The sequence below is a fragment of the Alosa alosa genome, chromosome 13 (genome assembly GCF_017589495.1).
Source record: "Alosa alosa isolate M-15738 ecotype Scorff River chromosome 13, AALO_Geno_1.1, whole genome shotgun sequence".
Lineage (NCBI taxonomy): Eukaryota > Metazoa > Chordata > Actinopteri > Clupeiformes > Clupeidae > Alosa > Alosa alosa.
Window position 1 is genome coordinate 27,918,423 of NC_063201.1, and position 20,518 is coordinate 27,938,940.

Genomic DNA, 20,518 nt, shown 5'->3' on the forward strand with positions numbered 1-20,518 from the left:
ACATCCCAGCCGTCCAAACACCTGAACCATATGCGAAGACCAGATGGCCTCCTACGCGATCCCCCCTGAGTACTCTCATAACAGAACTCAGGTGGTTTTAAGCCTTGCAGAACTACAGCAAACCTTGCTATAACAGAGTAAATATCCCATTTTCAATGTGGTTACCAGAAAAACCATCACCAAACAAACTTGTTCCAAATCCATGGCTCCCAGCTGAAGGCTTGCTCTTGTCAGCTTGTCTTGTCAGAGAGCTGCAGGAGGTGCTGTACTCTCATAACAGAACCCAGCACCTGATCAGCCGTAGCTATGGATAGATCTAGTACTCCGCCACCGCTCCACAGTTGTCCCCTCCGTGCTAAGCTAACTAGCGAGAAAGGAGGCCGAGTAAGCTATGTGGTCTGTAGTAGATCTATGGAAGGTTCTTAGCCAAGGGGAAGCCACGTGGAAATACAGAAGAACATGAGAAGGATGAACTGAACTACTGAACTATGGCAATTGTGTGTGTGTGTGTGTGTGTGTGTTTTCCTTATCCTCTTTCTTACCCCTCCAGGCTATACTCGTGCTATCGTATGCAAAATGCTTCTCTTTCTTTTCCTGGCACTCAGGACCAATGCTGTTTTCAGCAGATGAACCCCCTGCTGTCTTACCCCCACCGTGCACCATACATGAGAATACATAGACTGCCAGACAAACAACACTGTCCCATAAGTGTCCAGTCTGTCTCATTCCGCCTGTTAACCGAGCACTCCCCACCAGAGTTTCCTCAACATGGCTTAACACAAACATGGCTTCTTCCGGGGCGAAGTTCATTTGGTGTGCACCGTAGTATCCACCGAGTGTGTCCACACGTTCGGCTTGTTGTCCCGTTAGCTCAAATTCCTGTCGTGGTTATGCATGTTATCTTGTTTATGGTGCCGTGATGCGTCTTGTTATTAGTTACTGGTATTGCTCTGGGCGCGTCTGAGGAGCTCTAGGTGGATTTTGATGGTCTGTTTTGCATAGGTCCCTCTGTGGTGAAGCACATGCAAGAGGGCGTGGGGAGTGGTCAGATGTATTTATTCGCTAGATTCTGCACGTCGTTCTGAGAGAAGTCCTCGCTCTCCACCGCTGACAGGTGCTCAAACAGCTGAGTCATCTGCCGACGCTTGTCTTTGTCAAGTAGCATAAGCAACATCTGGAAACAGAAAGATAAAATAAGTCGTCTTTCAGATTCAGTGTCATTCGGTTGGCCCTCAGTAATGTCGATGCTGGCTCAAGGAAATGAGAAATAGATTCAGGGTTCCTGGGTGTTTTTCATTGGCTTTATGACTTCAACTTTATGACTCCTTGGGAGGATTATTTTATTTATTAGATTATCATTATTTTATTCTCCAGATCAGTGTCAATATTCAGTCACCTTTGTATGTGATAAAGCAAAGAATTGAATTGGGCAGGGAATGTCAGTGGATGATGCAGGGAATGTCAGTGGATGATGCAGGGAATAATGCAGGGAATGTCAGTGGATGACGCAGGGAATGTCAGTGGATGATGCAGGGAATAATGCAGGGAATGTCAGTGGATGACGCAGGGAATGTCAGTGGATGATGCAGGGAATAATGCAGGGAATGTCAGTGGATGATGCAGGGAATGTCAGTGGATGACGCAGGGAACGTCAGTGGATGATTTTTTAAGCCTTGCAGAACTACAGCATACCTTGCTATAACAGAGTAAATATCCCGTTTTCAATTTGGTTACCAGAAACCATTCTTTCCAAATCTGCCTACATGTTTCCTGTTGTGGAACCCCTGGATCCAAATAACTTGCAAAACCATCACCAAACAAACTTGTTCCAGATCCATGGCTCCCAGCTGAAGGCTTGCTCTGGTCAGCAGGAGAACCATGGGAGGACAGAGATACGTACCGAGAAGCGCTCCGCTGTGTGGAGGTGGTTGAGGTGCTGGTACACCAGGCCGGGCTCTTTGTCCAAGAGGTGATCGTCCAGCGCCTGCATAATGAAAGCAAGGGTGTGACCGTCCAGATAGGTGCTCACGTAAGACGGGAGCGTTTCCGGGGCGACCAAGCGGAGGAGCTCGGCGCAGGCTGCCGTATCGTCATGGGAACGGGCTACACTCAAAGCCTGTCCAAACTCATAGGCGTTGGCGGGCTGGGTGATGGCGATCGACTTGGCTTGGTCCACATGGTTCTGTTCTGTTGTGGTGTCCTGCTTTTTGGTGGCGGCTTCTTCTGTGTCGTCGACCTGGAAGAGGAGACAGTAGAGTAAAGTTGCCATGGTTACGGTGCTGTTCATTAGCATATTTGGGTGGGTATTTAAAGGTGATCTAAGTGAGGTCATACATTGTTAAGGCTAAAACATTTTTTGCCACTTACAGCAAACATTACCTCACCATCCGCTAGCTGCCTGTGTCCTGAATACACTGTAAAAAAACGTGATCTCTGTATACAACCCTGTAGCAAACCTTGCCCATAAAAACATAACAAACTCACAGACGAGATGCGTGTTTAGGAGAGTTTCAATTGCACAGGAGGGAGGGGGAGGGAGTAGCGAGCTAGCTTTCTGTTTTGTTTGAACGTCAACAGAAGTGACGTTACCCAGCATCGCTTAGAGCACCTTTAAGACCATTCCTCAGAAATAGTTAATAACTGCATCACATCTACTGAAAAAACACATCATTTTTCACAAAATTCTTGAATAGAGCTGGGGTTTCACAAATTGTGTGTGTGTGGTTTTAGCTGTAGCAGACAAAGTGGGGGTAAACATGCTAGTTGTCTGGCCCTGATCTGGCCTTGAACCAGTCAGTCTGGCCCTAGTCAGACCTGTATCTGGCCCAGAGCACTCTACTGCCTGTGGAATCATCTCTCCATTTTATCCACATGGAATCCATACCAGTCATTTTTTTGAATCTAGATGAGTCTGTTGGCGGTCAGTAAGGGTTTAAGTTTTACACTAAAATGGTGTAACTCCAGTCAGCACTGAGATGGCGGTTGGCTGAGTGAGTGGCACGTGTGCTCAGTGTCCAGTGGAGGCCCACCTCTGTGATGGGGACGCTCCGCCGGGCTTTCCCCGGGGAGGCGGCGGCCGCCAGACTCTGCCTGAGCAGCTCGGTCACCTCCTGCAGCTCCCGCTCAGCCTCCGCCACGCTGGAGTCCAGACGCAGCACCTCCTGCAGGTCCGTACTGCAGGCCAGGTAGTCCTGAACAAACACACAAACACACACACACACACACACACACACACACATTTAGGCATACATGAAGATTGAAATGAAGATTGATATAAGAAAGGTATAACAGGTATAACAACTATAAATGCATGCTTGCTTGCATAAAATTTGTATGCCATAAAGCACTGGTGTGATGAGGCACCTTGAGGCCCTTGTTGGCCAGTGCTCGTCTGTAGAAGGCCTTCTTGTTCTCGGGCTCCAGGGCCAGGGCCGCATCACAGTCCTGCTTGGCTTCCGCAAAACGATCAAGTTTCACAAAACACAGAGCTCTGCAACACAAACAAGGGATAAGGGCGGGGCAGTTACAAACTGTAGTGACACTCATAAACTGATCATAGTGGAGCAATCAGAAATACTCAGGTAAATAGGCATCAAAGTCAGGGAGTTGTGACCTATTTGCGAACCTTGATAAGACAAAATCAAAATGTCCAGTGGGTTAAACTGCCATCTAGATTGAAGGATGTTTCCTAACTATCAGGAACCCATGGCTTGGCTGTGCTTATGGAAAATCCAAGCTCCAAGGGTGTTGTGTGGAAAGAAATCAGCTCCAAGGGTGTTGTGTGGAAAAAAATGACCCTTTCCCTCGTCATCTGTTGTGCCGCTCTTTGTTTGGCCTTGGTGTGTACTGCACATACACACACAGGCGCAACAGCAAGCTGTACACAGAATCCGTCAACCCACTCAGGACGCCAAAACAAAGGTGTTGCCGGTGACTCATGTGAATAGCCTTTCCTCCATAAACACACACACACACACACACAAACATACACAGTCACTCCTCACAGTCACTGATATAATAGGCGTGCAGAGGTGGATTAAGCAGGCCTTGGGAGGGCCGGACATACTCAGGCCCCACCCCTCTCTCACCCCTCTCTCACCAGGACACAACACACAGCTGCTATTTTTAGAGCGCCAACAAAGAAAGCGAGAGCCCGAGAGGACAGGTGGAGGGATCAGGTGGACGCAGCCTGATTCAGTCCATTAGCGACGCAGACAGGGAAATGACTGCTTTATCAATCTGCATGAGAGATCTACAGATGGCTGGGTTTATCTGATGCAGCGTGTGTGTGTGTGTGTGTGTGTGTGTGGGTACCTGTTGGTGTAGATGGCGCACTCGTTGGGCTTCAGTTTAAGGCATTCGCTGTACTTTCCCACTGCTTCCTCATACCGGCCTTTCTTCACAAACTCGTTTCCGTCGGACTTGAAGAGTGTGAAGCGTGCTTCTGCTTTCCGGGCTGAAAAGAAAAAGCAGAAGTCCATCAGCGGCACAGAAACAAGAGAGAGACGCGGGGAACACTCTGGGTCTGTGCTTCTGCATGGAGAGTTTCGTTTTCGGTTGTTACCGAAAAAAACGAAATCAATAGTCCTGAAGGCTCGCGCCCTCTTTCTCGAAAAAAACGACCGCTGGGCCAACAGCCTGTTTCTCTCTCTGACTGCCCGACCTCAGCTCTGAGCGCTAGCTATTTCCCAGAGTTCCAAGCCACAGGAAGTGAGCCGTTTGTCACCGTGAGGCGGACAATCAATGGTGCCGACGGTGAGCGCTGACTAAAAGCTGCCAGAGCTGTTTTTCTCCAAACGGGAGATTTCAACATAAGTGCAGCCAGTCCAGCCCTGGGGCTTTAGGGGAAAGCGCTTGGTCAGGGAATGCTTCAGCTTTGCCTCTTTCACCTAAATTACTTTCTTGACACAAAAAACAGAGCGAGGCTACCCTGAGACCTTCATTTGGATAATTACACCATTCATCTTTTTAATTACTAAAATAGAACTGTAGATATAAAAAAAATGCATTGGCCTTTTTTGAGGCCCTGTGGGAAGTACTAAACATGTTTATGAGCTCCATACAGAACTTTTATCTGCTTTCATTTGATCTGCATTAATCTACTGTTTGTGGTTGAGAAACCACCACCAACTGTTATAGTTTGTAGTATTTCATAGTGTACTCTTGACAACCTCAATACCGAGTAATGCACTGTGTTCATTGTATTCAGTCACTCACATTAATGACTGTGATTTTTAACACGCCTTCCTCGTCAGTCACTATACATACACCACATACTATATGCTCTCTGGTTACCACAGCGACACCCGTCAAAGCAGGGTGGGCTGATTAGGGGAGGTGTGGAGCGGGGACTGACCGGCCTCCTGGGTGGCGCGCTCTGCCCGTGCCTGGGCCTCCTCGGCGCTGGGCGGCTCCTCTCTGCGGTGCTGCTGGGCCGACAGGGGCACCATGGGGATCTCCGGAAGCTTCTCCCGCCACTCGGGGCCGTCCTGCTCAATCAGCATCCGGGTGATCCTTACATAATCACACACACACACACACACACACAATAGGAGGGAAAGACAAAGACAAAGACAGAGACAGAGGAGGGGGGAGGGGGACAGAAACACCGTTTTTATCCTGTGGATGTTATCCTTGTACATGCTTGCATAATACCCTCTCTCTCTCTATCTCTCTCTCTCTCTCTCTCACTCTCACACACACACAAGGCTGCTCCTCAAATAGCCTCGTTGAGGACAGCAGGCAGTTCTGTCCGTGACGGCGGCTAATCACTCCTGGACGTTTGTGGCGTTGAGAGATTGACTCCTGAGTCCTGAGCTCACTAATTCAGTCGGGCTGCGTGGGTCCAGAGAGCTTGACAAGATGGGGGAGGGGTGCGTGTGTGTATGTGTGTGTGTGTGTGTCTGTGTGTGTGTGTATGTGCGTGTATGTGTATGTGTGTGTGTGTGTGTGGGGTGGGGTGAGGTTGATTGTATGAGCTTAATAACATGTTGTGAGTAGGAACTAAGCTGACGGCTCATTCACAATGAGAAACACTTCTTACACACTTGCTTTCATACTCCCCCACACAGCAGCTGAGACCAGACCAGGCTTCTGGCCAAGTGAGTATCTCCATTCTCCACAGAGCCGGTGTGACATAGATACAAGCTTGGTAAAAACATTGGCGGAAGCGACCTGTGACCACCAGCACAGATCGGTCTCATGCCTCTGCAGTGGCTTGTGGGTTGGGGCCTAGTACCTGTTGACGCTGTCGTGAGCGGCCTGGATGCCAATATCGATCTGCAACACGGTCTTGTAGTCGACGTAGGCATTCCGGTAGCGCTCCAGCGACTCGTAAGCCATGGCTCTCCTTAGCAGCGGCTTCAGCGAGAACGGCTGCAGCTCCAAGGACCTGGTATTAATAGAACAGGAAGAGGGGATCAATCAAGGCCCTATTCAAGTGTGTGTGTGTGTGTGTGTGTGTGTGTGTGTGTGTGTGTGTGTGTGTGTGTGTGTGTGTGTGACACAAATGCAACTGAGACTGCTTAAACTTTAACTCGCATTCATGCGCTGGCCTGCGTGTATTGGTGTCTGAGTGGCTTGACTCAACACTGCTCAGATGCCACCACTGTCACTTGAACGGGTGACAGATGAGCGTTTGCCCAAAACAGTGTCCACTTCAAACTGCTGGCTCTCTGCTGACCCCCCCTTTGTAGCACACGGCCGGGTCAGTAAGACATGGGAAAACATCATGATGAGGCTTAAATAGACGTTATATAAAAATGGGTAAAACTGGCTTTCTCTGCTAGTTGTTAATCCTCAACTTGGAGCTCAAATCCCGCATGCACACACCCGCAATCTGACAGAAATACACAAACAGGGTTGCATTCTCTGTGTCTCTCAATCTGTCTGAAATATTCTTTACAGTATGTGGACTACAAATGCAAATGAGTACAGATTTGAGCAGACCTACACCTAGGCCTGTCACAGTTATTACATAATCGCCTAATCACAATTACTGAGAATAGTCCTGTCAATTTATCTGTATAAAAACAGCTGAATAAAACTAACAAAAATGTCATATTTTCATCACTATGCCCATGGTATCTTACGTGGACGACTTTCATTATATTTCATTAATAGACTGTGTATTTTGAAATAGTTATTTACGTTATATTTCCCACTTGCAAAGTCTAAAAGGCAAACAGAAATGCACTTTCATTCCAATGTTCAATGCCCATAACTGGTTATCTTTTTAAAGATATAAGTGTGTTATTAATCTATGATAAGGCTACAATAGAGGCATACAATGATAAGAGAAAGAGACAATAATATAGTTCATCACAATCATTTGTATGACAGTTAATCATCGACTTTAATATCATGATGGTGACAGAACTATCTTTACATACAATATCTCTCATGAACACAAATAGCTGCACACTCTTTGCTTGGGAACGCCTTGGGTGTCACAGAGAGCACTCATCCTGTATCTCTGTGGATTGTGTGAATTGGAGAACTTTTTGTACCCTGCTAGTCTCAGGCAATGGGCAGGTTGTGTCTGCTGTCTGCTGTGTGTGTGTGTGTGTGTGTGTGTGTGTGTGTGTGTGCGCGTATGTGTGTGTGTGCCTAATCTCTGGTTCTCCATTCAGCCTTGTACTCTAACCCAAAGGTAAGAGGTTTACCCACAATGCCACTCAGCAGAGGCACACTCCGTTTTGAGAGAGAGAGAGAAAGAGTGAGAGTGGGGTATTCCAGCCCAGCCAGCACCAGTGCAACATTATTAGGCTATCAGTTGTGTGTTTGTACAAGTTTTATACACTCACACTCAAAAGGTACAAAATACCCAAGAGACCGAGTAATCCACTCAGGATATTTTTATAATGGCTTAACAATCTACATGCTACAATTTACAGTGTTGTGCAGACGTGTTGGGTGACCCCCATCCTTTTTGCATTCTGTTCGGAGCCTACTCACCACCACTAGGATTATAGCCATTATAAAAGACGCAGATTTATTTTTGGATAACTATGAAGGTTAACAAGAAATAACACTTTACCAATATGATTATGACTAATCATTTTAGTCCCATCAACAGAGTGCATGGAAAGGGAGAGCTGTAATGTGCAATTTGCTAAAATATCAACTGAAACTGAGTTGAGTGACTGAATATTCCCAAGGTACCACAATCCTCATACATCCACAACAATCTCTAATATACATCTGTATATCCACAGAAGGAAATCTAAATCTGTTTGGTATCAAGCTAGAAAATGAGTCTGACATGTCACTGTAAGTCTGATCTGTCTGTCTGATAATAAAATGCTGAAACCTTTACCCCACATTTCAAAACACCTTGGCTTCCCCTCAAATTCCCTGTTCCTCTTCACCCTTGCGTGTGGTTGTGTGTGTGTGGTTGTATGTGTGCGTGCGTGCCTGAGCGTGCGCGTGTGTGTGTGTGTTTGTGTGTGCGTGTGTGCCTGCGTGTGTGTGTGTGTGTGTGTGTGTGCGTGTGCGTGTGTGTGCGTGTGTGTGTGTGTGTGGTGAGCCTTACTTTGTGCAGTCTGTAATACAGTCTGAACTGTTCCCATCTTTAAGGTAGCAGGCAGCTCTATTGGAGTACAGGATACAGAGGTCCTCTGGACTGTCAACGCCTACACAGGGTGAGTAAACATACAAATAAACAATGACATTTAATACACAAGCTAACAAATAAACAAACAATCCACCCCAGCTAATCATGTCTGACTCAGCTGTACGCCAACATGACTTCAAAGTAATATCAGGGAGGTACTGTGAGATATCAGTCGGCCATCTCTCTCTTAAATAGAGGCTGTGCATCCTTGCGTCTGTGTCCTGAAATGAACTGGCAGCACTGCAGGGAATGCCTTTTGGATAATAGCCTGAATGTTAACTAAAAGGATAGAAGGAGGAGGAGGAGGAGTGGAAGGAAGGGTGGGAGGAGGAGAGGGAGGAGGTCCTGAGCTCTGCAGCACAGCAGGGCCTGATGCTGTGCAGAGGAACCTAGCTCAACTGTCTCCTTGGGGTCCTGGACACAGCTGGGCCAGCTTTGACCTCAGAATAACGCCCGACCACCCAACCACCCAACTAAACAATAAAAAAACAAATCACTAATTTACTAAAAAACAGCACTTCTGTATGACTGCGGACCGAAGCCGTCAGGAGCTGACCTCCAGGATTCAGGACTCTGCTTTAACGACTAAGCGCTGAGTCTGAACAGAAAGAGGCAGATGATTCAGTGTGTGTGTGTGTGTTTGTGTATGTGTGTCTGCGTGTGTGTGTCTGTGTGTGGTGTGTGTGTGTGTGTGTGTGTCTGTCTGTCTGTGTGTGTGTGTGTGTGTGTGTGTGTGTGTGTGTGTGTGTGTGTGTGTGTGCTCACACGAGGACGAGCAGCGTTAGCACCTCTGCTGTCCACAGGCTGATGTGTGTGTCCTGTCCCTACCCTCAAGCACACACAACCTGAGGGGCAGGTCTGCTTACGCTGTGACTGCAGCTGCACCTCCTCCTGCTTGTCAAACCAGTTTGGTCGTGGCCGTACGTTTTGCCATGCAAACATTCACGGCAAAATACTGTGCACTCTTGCGTCAATGGCTTTCCTACCAGCCTGTCTGGTAGATATGAAGTGTCTCTGGATAAAAAAGATGGAGGTTCTTAAACACTCCCATGCTCTCATGCCACTCACTCCAGACGGATAAGGAGAGGCTTAACAAATTAGAGGGCAAGTCTGAGAATGCCAGGAGTGTGTGGTGTGGGGAGAAGGGGCTGATGGGTATTGATGAAGGGAGAGTGGGCGGCAGGGGGGGCAGATTTATGGTTGCGGTTTCCATGGGCCGCGTTGTGCTGCGCGGTCTAATTTCACGCTGCGTGGTCAGGAGTCACATGAACCGAGGGAGAACCGCAGCGCCCGAGCATGTATTCCTGACTCAGGCTCAGGAGGAGACGACTCCAGGAAATAAATAAATAAATACATAAAAGCCCAGGCAAATAAATAAATAAATAAAAATAGCTGTTTTTTCACCAGATGGGACTATGCCAGCAGGAAAGAAATGCTTCACTTCACATCCCCACAGGCTCAGTAAGCCATATGTCCAAATACTTTTCCATGTAAAACCTCCTATTATTATCGTAGAAGCACAAACCAGGAGCTCAAAAGGTCACAAAGCTGTCATTGAACGCAGGTTACATCCAATGGACTCTCCACTGGTCATGCATCCTCTGAAATATGTGGCAATATAATATTTACAGCCAGTACTAAACTCAACCTTTGAATTGGTTTTAGTGCTTCACTGCTCGGACCAGACAAGCTGGAATGTGGTTTAAAATCTTTCACAGAAGATACTCCCTCTTAATTGATTTGTTAGGAAAGTCCACTCTAAAAATAACCAGGATCACATTAATTCCTCATAACATGTCACAACTTCATCTCCAATTACACAAGAATGAACCACAGCATCAGACCTCTTTCATTCATTCCCACACCCCTAGCTCAAAGTCAACTGCGTTCGGTCTCATAAGTGCCAACACACACACAAGGATTATCTTAGCAGGGGGAGAGGAGGGGAGGGGTGTGTGTGCTACCTGCTTCAGTGTAGCCGTCGATAGCCTGAGAGTACTTTCCAATAGCATCCCCAAACTGTCCGTTCTTAAAGAGGTGGTTGCCTTCATTCTTGAGGCGGGCCAGCCGCGGTGGTAGGTTCCCGGCCGGCGCGTCCAGGTTGACCTTACTCTGCTCCGCTCGCTCTCGGTCGGCTTTCTCTGCCTGGTGAGCGGCGCTGTTGCCGTTGGCCAGCCCTTTCCTGGCCCCCTCCTCTCCCTTGGGCGGCGTGACCGTGTACTTGTCGGCGCTGCAGCCCCCCCTGCCTCCCCCTCCGCCATCGCCCCGGCCGTGGGGCTTCTTCTGCGCGTTGCCCATGTCGCCTCTCTCCTCTCCGGTAGCGGCCGCCGCGCAGCTCTCCCCACCCGCTCTCTGACGACTGCTGCTGTCAACTGCACCGTCTGCGTGAGACAGAGAGCGAGAGAGGGAGGGAGAGAGAGAGAGAGAGAGAGAGAGAGAGGGAGAGAGAAAGAGAAAGAGAAAGAGAGAGAGAGGGAGGGAGGAAAGAGTGCTTAGTGCAGTTAGCGATTACATCACAGTAGGGGGAGGGAGAGCGAGAGAAGCGAGAGGTCGGAAAGGGAAGAGAAGAGAGAAGGGAGGGGAGGGGTCTGACGCAGGGAGAAAATCTTTCGGAGGGAGTTCTGGGCAGGCACTTCTGTGAGCCTCACACATGCAAGAAGCGGGGGGAGGGCGGCACCAGGAACACGACCAGGCCTGTTAGTTTTGACACATACCGCTGGATAGACAATTTACTTGTGTTGTGTGGTGAAGAGAGGCTAGTGCTCTAGTCTAGTGGCTACATTAGTGCTAGCAGAGGCCATTGGTGTGAGTGAGCCTGCTGTTGGATTAGTGGCTAAATCCCACAGCTAGCCCTTCTGCTGGAGGACTGGGAGGTAGAGCAGGAAAATCACTGTGTGTGTGTGTGTGTGTGTGTGTGTGTGTGTGTGTGTGTGTGTATGTGTGTGTGTGTAAGAGAGTGTTTCCAGAGACTTTGTGAACAACGCCCAATATCCCTATTTGCTTTTTTTTTGGTAGCACCAATGGCAGCTTTCTTTTGTATCTTAACTGCCTGGCGTGTTAAATTGCTTTCAAAAATTGCATTTTCTCAACTCAACAAATCACTTAGACTGGATTAAAATGCTGCCTATTTAAGCTCATCACAGCATTTCCTGTTTTAAAGATGAAACTCCATCTTGAAAACATTAGCCTTGCTTCATGAGGCATGTGGAATGGAGGATGCCTTGGGCTAGTGTGAATTAACAGAGGCATGTAAACATGCACAGACTGCACAGAAAGGCGGCAGAGGTTACTGTCTGAACCGCGAAAGCTGAACAGGAAATACTGCAGTCATGAGTCGGTCTGACTCAGACCAAAACACTCACCCCTGGCCTCGTGCTCTTTCTCCTCCTCTTCCTCCTCAATTTCTTCTATGAGCATTTTCTGTCTCTTAGCTGGCTTCTCAGGAACTCTTTCAGCCATCTTCTTACTCAGCTCATTCAGAAGTTTCTAGAGGAATAATTGACTTATCATTGTTATACATTTTATTAAATACATTGGTGACAGTGACAACTATGACAATGGGGATAAATGTTATGAGGGTTTACTGCCATCTGGTGGCTATGAAGGGTGATAAAAATCCTGTCTATGTCAGACTCATGTAAACTTCACTAATTTTAGAATGATTGCCTTTCGTGTAAGAGGACATGTTTACCTTTGCAATCTCATTATGAGGCTCTATGTGTAGAACAGCGTTGACATCATCAACGGCCAGCTGAAGGTTTCCAAGGTGCTTCTGCACAGTGGCACGACGCAACAGACCTGCACATCCACACAGCCATCTCACTATAGAGCCATCAATAGTACTATAGGGCTATCAGCCCCACTAACTACACTGCAGGTCCACCTACTACATAATAGGTACAGCACTTACATTGTTATGTCTATTACATATGCTAGATTGTCAGTCTATTAGAAGTGTTATTTACTTTTATAATATATTTTTTTGATTGTAACAATTCTCTTACACACACATTTGATGTACAATGAAAACAACAAGACAACAGCAAATATTCTGAGAAGGGAACCGTCTAATATTCTAAGACGGGAACAGTCTGAACCCTTTAGCAAGGTCAGTATAAGTTTCTGGGCTTACCTTTGGCATTGGCTGGCTCCAGCTCCAGGACCTTCTGGCAGTCGCTGAGGGCCTTGTGCCAGTTCTGCAGTTTGATCTCCGCCTGGGCTCGGTTGTTGTATGCAGCGACTGTTGGTAATATCGACAGACTCCTGCAGACAGGACATCATCAATAATGTCCTATCCCTTCTCATCATTCCCATTTGATAACTGATATTAGGAATTGGTTAGTTTTATGGTCAGTTTTACGTTGAAAAGCATGATAGGGCATTACAACAGATACAATGTGGTAAAATAACTAATTGAAGAGTTTGAAAAACAAAAACAAAACTTACACACAAACACCAGACGCACACATAAGATCTCTTTTTCAGTGATGTTTTAACTCATAAGGTCTTACTCAGACTTCTGATAACAACAGAGAAATGCCATCTTAAATATCCACAGTCCCAAAACCCATGACATCTGACATCTGTTACAAATCATTCGAATTAGGAATGTTGTTATCTGAAGTCTGAGGAAGAGCCTATGGGCTTGAGACATCACTCAGTAAAAAATATTAAAATAAACAAATGAATAAATAATCCTATTGTGTGGTGGTATGGTGGCCATTTTGTGTGCGGGTTTTTCCATACCTTCATACATGACCTCACAGCAGCACGTATGCTGTAATTATGTATTATGTAAATGTGTATTAACAATGCTGACAATAGTGTTGGACAAACCTTGAGTAATATGCCAATGCCTCCTCATAGTCACCAGTTTTAAAAGCCTCATTGCCCTTGTCCTTCTCGCGGTTTGCTAAAACAACCTTTTCCTGCTCTGTCAGCACTGAAATATGTAAGAAACAACTTTGTATACACCACACTTTTAAACATAGATCATAGAATTTAGTTGTTAAATTGATATTCAATTTCACCACTTGTGTGCAGATTTGTTTTAATTTTTGGATGGCTGTGGCTGATGACGGTGCGGGCTGAGTCATTAGTGACCACCTCATCAACTTTAGCACATTCTTTCTCCACATCAAATCTGCAAAAAATAATAGTAATAATAATGAGTATGGGTTAATAAACCTTTATATGCACAACATCTGTGTTGAGACAAGAGGAGAGATTTAAGATGTCTGACTTACTTGTCCCAGTCCTTATAGCCACGTGGACAAGGAGCCTTGTTTTTGTTCTTTTTTACACCGCTAGCAGATGTGCTCTGTTCAACAGTATGAGATTTGCCCATTACAAGCAGAAAAGAGGGGTCTACCTCTAACAACTACCTCGCATTTGCAGAGTGATCTCTAAGGTCTGTATTTATGTGCTAATTTCCTTAGCTCCCCCATTGCTCTCCTAAACATAGCGGAAGACAAAGGCTCACCTGAACAGAGCAGTTTGAGCCTCGGATGGGTGGCACATTCTCCTCGTCACCGAACAAGGGGAGCTGTTTGAGCTGCACCTCACCCGCCCTCATCTCTGTCTCCCAGCTCTGTCCAAAGCACACACATGGGTCACTTCATCCACATCAATGAAACACATTAGGGTACCCAGTGCAAAACCTTTTCAAGTGGAAATGAGAGAAATGAGTTTCAAGTGGAAATAAGTTGTGACAATGTGGTGTGACCTTATGTTTGACATATCCTAACCATTTATTCACTACACACACACACACACACACAAACAATTTGTTTGTCAAAAACATCTATAAACAGTATCAAAGGAAAGTGATGGTAAGAAATATGCGTACAATTCTTGACATTGGTTCAATGTCTCAAAACATTTTGAGAATTAATGGGAAATGTGCAAATCTATGTGAGTGAACCTGTGCATGAGAGGGATTGGGTGCAAATGTATGTGTGTGTGTGTGTGTGTGTTTAATATCCATCATGTATAACGACCTCGAGTTCCTCTGAAATCTGGCTCCATTCATCTTTGGGGAGAGATGCAGCTGATGCTACAGGTTTGTCTTTTCGTAGGGCACGGCTCCTAGGGTTCAGCTTCTCAACATGTTTCTCACAGAAATCAATGAGATGTGGGTAAATGCCTTCTTCTCCAGACCTTAATTAAATAATTTAGGATAGTGAAAAGTAGGCATATACCAGGTAGGCCTACTACCACTAGCTCTGAGGAACTCAGTACGTGTTATTTTCTTTATTTAGATGAAGCATAGCAATAAAAACTCTAAGCAGCTTGCTTCACAACACAGACATACTGTACCTGAGGACCTTTAAAATCTTTTCCAGGTACCCGACATCAGTGCACTTCTGAATATAGTCATAATCCAGATGCTCTACTGGAATCTTGCTTGAATTGATCACTTCTGTATTCAGCAAACCGTTCACTATTTCGGCACTCATGGTAGCTATTCAAATGAAAAAGGACAGGTTGTGTGTTAGTTAAACAGCGACATATAACTAACTAGAAGCACTAAAATTACACATTAATGATAACCCAACCATAACGTTAACGTTACAACTAGCTTCTAGCTTCTATTAGGTAAAGCCGTGCTATCGATAGCTAACTTTGCTTGAAACGTTACGTTAGCCTTCCATACGCCTCTCTTGCTATCTAGGACGTTAAGTTAGACAGGCAAATACGGAGTGTATATCCCTTACCTTGCCAAGTGTTAATGTTTCTATTGGCTTATATTGTGGCTGAAAATACAAAAAAATGTATTCAAAACAGACAAAAGTGTTTAGCTTCTACAAAAGCACAACCGAAGAAGTATCAACACCGCGTGATGTTTCCATGGAGACCTGAATTGATGACGAGTACTTAGACATTCTCTGGTACTTCCTTATCCCACTGCGTCCACGTCTCTGCCACTGCCAGTGGAACAACAGTAAAAGTTGACATGGATTGAACTATTGTATAAGGAGTAAAAGTATATATTTTTTCACGAAATGGCTTGATATGCTAATACAGAACAGGGAAAGTGATTCTATGTGTTTTTTTGCATTGCAAGAAGATGTACAAGGAACAGCTTAAAGCAGATACATATTAGATGTAGGCCTAAAGAGATAACCAGATTTTTATTCATTCTTTGTTATTAATTAAATTGCTATTGCAATTGTAAGTCAAGTATTTTTTTATGTTGCAGATTTTCTACTAGACTCTTTCGCAACGTAAGCTTCATGTGAGGCTATGCAAAAGAAATCAGTTTTGCCCTGCTTTTTGCGAGGAGTAACGACTAAAGCATGCGATTGTTGTACACGCAATAAAAGCATATTTACACACAGAACAGTTACAGTTAAAGAACTCTTGGGTCCCTGCCTTGTAACATTTGTAGGAGGGACGTTCTTTGGGAACCACACATTCGGAAATACGTCACGCCACCAATCACATGTATGCGCACCAAATTTGAAAGGCGGTTCGTCCCTGACTTGCTATTAGGTTCATTTCTGCGGGAGCATTGGCTTTGAACAGTCTGCCCAAACAATTCCATCGTTCTTGTTCAGGCGGATGAGACTGGTCTTTTAACACCGTTTTCACGTCATGTAAGTACACTCTGTTAAAACGCTTAATATATCCGCGCAACTGTTAGATGTCTTTGTTTTGTATATTGTGTTAACGTAACTAATGTTATAAACAGATTTGGTAAATGTCACAAATGTTTTCTGAAGGCGGAAAAAACGGTGTTTAGCTAGCATACGTGAGCATTTGAGCACTGCGAGAGTGTTTTGTTCTAATAGTTTAGCATTGCGTTTTTATCTCACAATATGTACGTTGTGCACACGCAATGGCATGCCTAGTTCTAAATCCTCTTGGCCCAAGTTAACTTGAAAGGACGTTCGTTGTAATAATAGTACAATTAGCTAACTAACATTAGCCAACGTTTAATGTTAATCCTGGAGTGGGTTCCGCGTTATGCTCGTCGATGTATCGGGGCAAACAGAAATGGATAGTCTGCAATGCAATAGTTCTGTTTCGCACCCATATGACTGAAATACACTTCAACTGGTGAAATGAACATTAATTAATACATGAACTTTAGTTTGCTTAGTTGACATGCGTTTAGATACGCCCATTCTGGACCTGGGGGACGTGTGTGTGGAGGGATTGAACTTTGGCGGTCCTAGTTAGATTTTGAGCGGGATGCTATGGGGAGTCATGGGGATTCTGTAGACGTAAATTTTAACACGAGCTGATTCTGAGGCACGCGCCCTTCTATAACCATAGCAATGATAAGCGTTGTTGTTGATGTTGCCATAACCAGATGATGGTGTACAATTAAAGACAACCTTACCTTGCTGTCGGCTAACCACAATACGACTGAAATTGACAATTGTTCATCTTTCTACAGCTTCTCGCTGTTGAAATTTACTTCTGTTGGGTAAAATTTGTCCTTAATCATAACTCCTAAGAAATAAGTCAACGTTATTGCTAACAAATTTGATGTTTACAAACTAGCGTTACGCTAGGTTATGCTAGCCTTGCCAAATAACACAACAAAAGGCTAATGACTGACCCCTTGTTTGGAATTTGAAGGCTTTTCCTTTTACACGAATGCCTTTTCTTATCTTTAAATGTTTAGACTTATTCGTTTTGGCTCATATTGGACATTGTAATAAGGCAGCGTAGATGAATGGTGTTACTGAAATAAAAGATACTAATTATTTTTTGTCTTTTTTTTTCACCAGGTCTCTTTGATCATAATATTTACCATACAGCTAAGTAAAACACATGGAGATGGAATACAGTCAGGGTTGTACTTATTCCAAGGGCACAAACGTTGGATGTAGAGGTTCTCAGGCCGCTGGCAACATGAATGCACCGCATACGCCAGTGAGGAAGATTGCTGGAGCCATATATAACGTTCTGGGACATTATGCAGTGCAATGCGAGCTAGAGACACCAAAGGAAAACCTCGACCACAGTTGCTTGTCTGTCTCTTTAAACACACCAAAAATCAGGTCAAAGGTGCTTCCGAGATGTCCTGCAAGAAGTCCTTCAAAAGAGCCTGCTTTTAAAGCTACCTGGTGTGAGACTCCCAAGGTCTCCAAGAAAGATGCATCACTACGAAGGCGCCTTCTGGAGTCCAAATCTGCCACGGATAGTAAAATGGGCAGCTCAAGTGCCTCAGAAAACCATGGCCTGGCTCTGTCGCTCCGATTCAAGAATGACGGGCCACTTCAGGACAGTTTGGACTTTGACTCTCCGGATTCAAGTATCGTGGAGCCTTTTGCAACAAGCACTTTGAAAGCTGAGAACACTACTTTGTGTGGTAGAAGCTGGCGTTCCATGTTCTTGCATGTGAGAACATCCACTCTAGAAGAAGGAGAGTTAGGGATGGTAAACTCCCCCTTTCAGAGTAAGCCCCCTGGCTGCGTTTCTGATGCTGACCTTGACGAAAGCATAATTTCCGGTCTCTTCGAGACATGCATACCCCAGACACCCCAGACACCTCAGTGTGGTAAATTTATGCCAGCAGCCAAAGATGATCTCAAAACTCCCATCAACCACTTGGCTGCAAATCTCTCTGAGAATCTGAGCATCCTGAGTACCCCGTCACTCAGCCCCTTCTGCCAGCTCGACGGCTCTGTGTGTGCCGACAGTGGCTTCAGCTCCCTGGGCCTGGACAAGTCTCAGAACTCGTCTGTGGACTACGACGGCTCCTTCCAGGAGCTGGTTTCGGCCGCCACCCCCAGGGGCAAAGAGGCCCCGCGACAGGCCGAAGTGAAGCGGCGCTCGCGGCTCGAACGCCAGCGCCGCCTCTCCACGCTCAAGGAAGGTGGCTCTCAGTCCGAGGACGACGCCAAAGCGACCAGCTGCCCGCCCAGAACAGAACTACCCCTGCCGAATGAACCCAGTCACCACTTCCTGTCCAGTTGCGATGGCGGTGTCTTCTTGGACAGGACGCCACTTAGCGCCTCCCAGTTGAGGCTGGAGGACCTCTCCCTGACGCCGGCGCTGCAGGTGGTGCACGCCATGAGCAAGCGCAGCGCTCGCATGCTGCCTGAGCTGACCAGCCTGGAAGAGCTGCTGCGCTCTGCCGAGAAGGACCCTCAACACGTGCCCAAAATGCCTCTGGCAGGTCTCATTGGCCGGAAGATGGGCCTGGGCAAGATGGACATCATGGCCGAACTCAAACACCGAAACCTCAGGCACGTCCTGGCAATGATCCTGAGTCAGTTGCCATCTGAGGATGTTTACAAGTGAGTAGTCAGTCATCATTGGATGAAAGTGTCTTATCATAATTAAGGCCTACACACACGGCCGATGACGCGAAGACAATTTATGGCAGGCGACCGACAAAATTTAATAGAATCTATTGAAGCGAATGGGGAAACACACACGGCAAGTGGAACAATGGGGCAACTGTCGCATCGCTCTAATCTGCCCCTTTATATTTTTCAGGGTGATTTTGATACGTCCTATAGAAAACAGCTGTCTGGTCAGTGTATCTCCGCTGAATTGATGGGTGATCGCATTGCCAGTAGTGTGTGTAGTAAACAGAATTCCACCATTGCGTTTGATTGTCGCATTGCCGGCCGTGTGTGACAGCCTTTAGTTTAGGACTATTTTTGGAAATGTTTTTCTAAATGTTGTCTTTTCCTCTCAATCAGTTTTGGCCAGGTTTCTGATGTCTGGGATGAGATCATTACGCAAAATAAGAAGGCCTCCCACAGGAGAAAATCTCATGTGAAAGAACTGAAAAAGGCCCATGAGGTAAATGGCCGTAGGCCTTTTTGCTACTGGAATTAGTTTGCTACTGGTCACTACTGTAAGATAGTATGTGATTGTCTTCTCTCTGGTCTCTAAATGGCTTTCTCATGTTTTGTAGATGGGCAGTGCCTTACATGTCCCAGATGCAGAGACGCGATTGAACCTGGTGTGCAGATCAGCGCTGAAGTCTGTCCAGGCCCAGTCCAAGACTCCATGCACCACTCCGTCAGGGAGGGCCTTCGCAACTCCCGTCCAGCAAAACCCCAAGCACTTTAGTAAACGGGAGGAGTTTCTTCAGGTGGGAGCTCAGACTTTTGAAGCGGCAACAGCATGGCATGAGATGACCCTGAAGACTATGCTAAATTGGTCTACTAAATTGTGTGTTTAATATTAGAATTAACTGGTTGTTTCTACCCCTCAAGGTGGCGAAGACTCTGTTCCGTGATGAGTGGCTGAAACCCTGTCCACAGTGCCAGCACCCTGCGAAGTGCCACTCTGTGAAGCGAGAGGGTGTTTGTTGCCGGGTAGACTGTGGCTTCATCTTTTGCACAGCCTGCCTCTGTGCCTACCACGGCTCCAGAGAGTGTGCCCACCTCTCTGCCAAGCGCCGCAGCAAGAGAGACGTGCTGCCGGGTAGCGCTCAGAGCAAACGCAACATCAAACGACTGTGAAATGTGTCAAATTGATGCACATTGCTTTTTGCATTTTATCTGTTTTATTTTTTTTACATTATGGACATTGAAGACCTATTTGCCAGTAGTTTTTCTGGTCATACCAAATGAACTTGGCAGCTATTTTGCGCTTTCTTGCACAATTAAATGTAGGCGGTACCACAGAGTTTTTATATTTGTATGTGTGTATATGTGTGTACATATTGACTTCATGCCTTTGCTGCATATACTGCGGTTTTCATAGATTCTTTTAATAAAGTTCCCTTTTCAATGTATGTCGTGTATGTCTGTTACTCCATCTTTATTTCAGTTCTTTTCTGGAATTGAAGTTGAGGTCTTGCACTTATTTAAAATAGGTTTAATTCTGCCCCCTACTGAATCATCTTGGTCTGAACAAGTGCCTGACCGAATGGGGGGGCGAAAGGGTAACCGCGCCATCTGCCGGTCACAAACGGTTAACTATCTA

At 45.9% G+C, this 20,518-nt stretch overlaps 2 protein-coding genes across 4 annotated transcripts; one reads left to right on the top strand and one right to left on the bottom strand.

The window, feature by feature from the left end:
* Positions 1–1,039: 1,039 nt before the first annotated feature.
* Positions 1,040–15,458, bottom strand: spag1b (sperm associated antigen 1b). Of its 2 annotated transcripts, XM_048260121.1 has the most exons (19): positions 15,331–15,458; positions 14,933–15,077; positions 14,614–14,773; positions 14,097–14,204; positions 13,861–13,934; positions 13,645–13,757; positions 13,451–13,556; positions 12,747–12,877; positions 12,306–12,412; positions 11,977–12,100; positions 10,579–10,995; positions 8,534–8,633; positions 6,239–6,391; positions 5,357–5,514; positions 4,315–4,456; positions 3,364–3,490; positions 3,030–3,191; positions 1,901–2,236; positions 1,040–1,174 (listed from the first exon to the last, which is right to left on the bottom strand). In XM_048260121.1, the coding sequence occupies exons 2-19, from the start codon at positions 15,070–15,072 to the stop codon at positions 1,046–1,048; spliced, it is 2,787 nt and encodes a 928-aa protein (XP_048116078.1). In that variant the 5' UTR covers positions 15,073–15,077; positions 15,331–15,458; the 3' UTR covers positions 1,040–1,045. The 2 variants fall into 2 exon arrangements, with proteins under 2 accessions (XP_048116078.1, XP_048116079.1); XM_048260122.1 differs by lacking the exons at positions 14,933–15,077; positions 15,331–15,458 and having other exon boundaries at positions 14,097–14,274; positions 14,614–14,681.
* Positions 15,459–16,088: 630 nt separating this feature from the next.
* On the top strand, positions 16,089–20,331 carry fbxo43 (F-box protein 43). 2 transcript variants are annotated; one of them, XM_048260124.1, is made up of 5 exons: positions 16,089–16,212; positions 17,356–18,870; positions 19,282–19,384; positions 19,500–19,679; positions 19,804–20,331. In XM_048260124.1, the coding sequence occupies exons 2-5, from the start codon at positions 17,399–17,401 to the stop codon at positions 20,050–20,052; spliced, it is 2,004 nt and encodes a 667-aa protein (XP_048116081.1). In that variant the 5' UTR covers positions 16,089–16,212; positions 17,356–17,398; the 3' UTR covers positions 20,053–20,331. The 2 variants fall into 2 exon arrangements, with proteins under 2 accessions (XP_048116081.1, XP_048116080.1); XM_048260123.1 differs by lacking the exon at positions 16,089–16,212 and adding an exon at positions 16,915–17,048.
* Positions 20,332–20,518: the final 187 nt, after the last annotated feature.

Coding starts and splice junctions, on each gene's coding strand:
- fbxo43 (XM_048260124.1), top strand. CDS start 17,399: ATGGAGATGGAATACAGTCAGGGTTGTACTTATTCCAAGGGCACAAAC. Junction 18,871..19,281: donor CCATCTGAGGATGTTTACAA/GTGAGTAGTCAG, acceptor CCTCTCAATCAG/TTTTGGCCAGGTTTCTGATG. Junction 19,680..19,803: donor AACGGGAGGAGTTTCTTCAG/GTGGGAGCTCAG, acceptor CTACCCCTCAAG/GTGGCGAAGACTCTGTTCCG.
- spag1b (XM_048260121.1), bottom strand. CDS start 15,072: ATGAGTGCCGAAATAGTGAACGGTTTGCTGAATACAGAAGTGATCAAT. Junction 13,935..14,096: donor GCTCAAACTGCTCTGTTCAG/GTGAGCCTTTGT, acceptor ACTGTTGAACAG/AGCACATCTGCTAGCGGTGT. Junction 12,413..12,746: donor GGAGCCAGCCAATGCCAAAG/GTAAGCCCAGAA, acceptor GTGGATGTGCAG/GTCTGTTGCGTCGTGCCACT.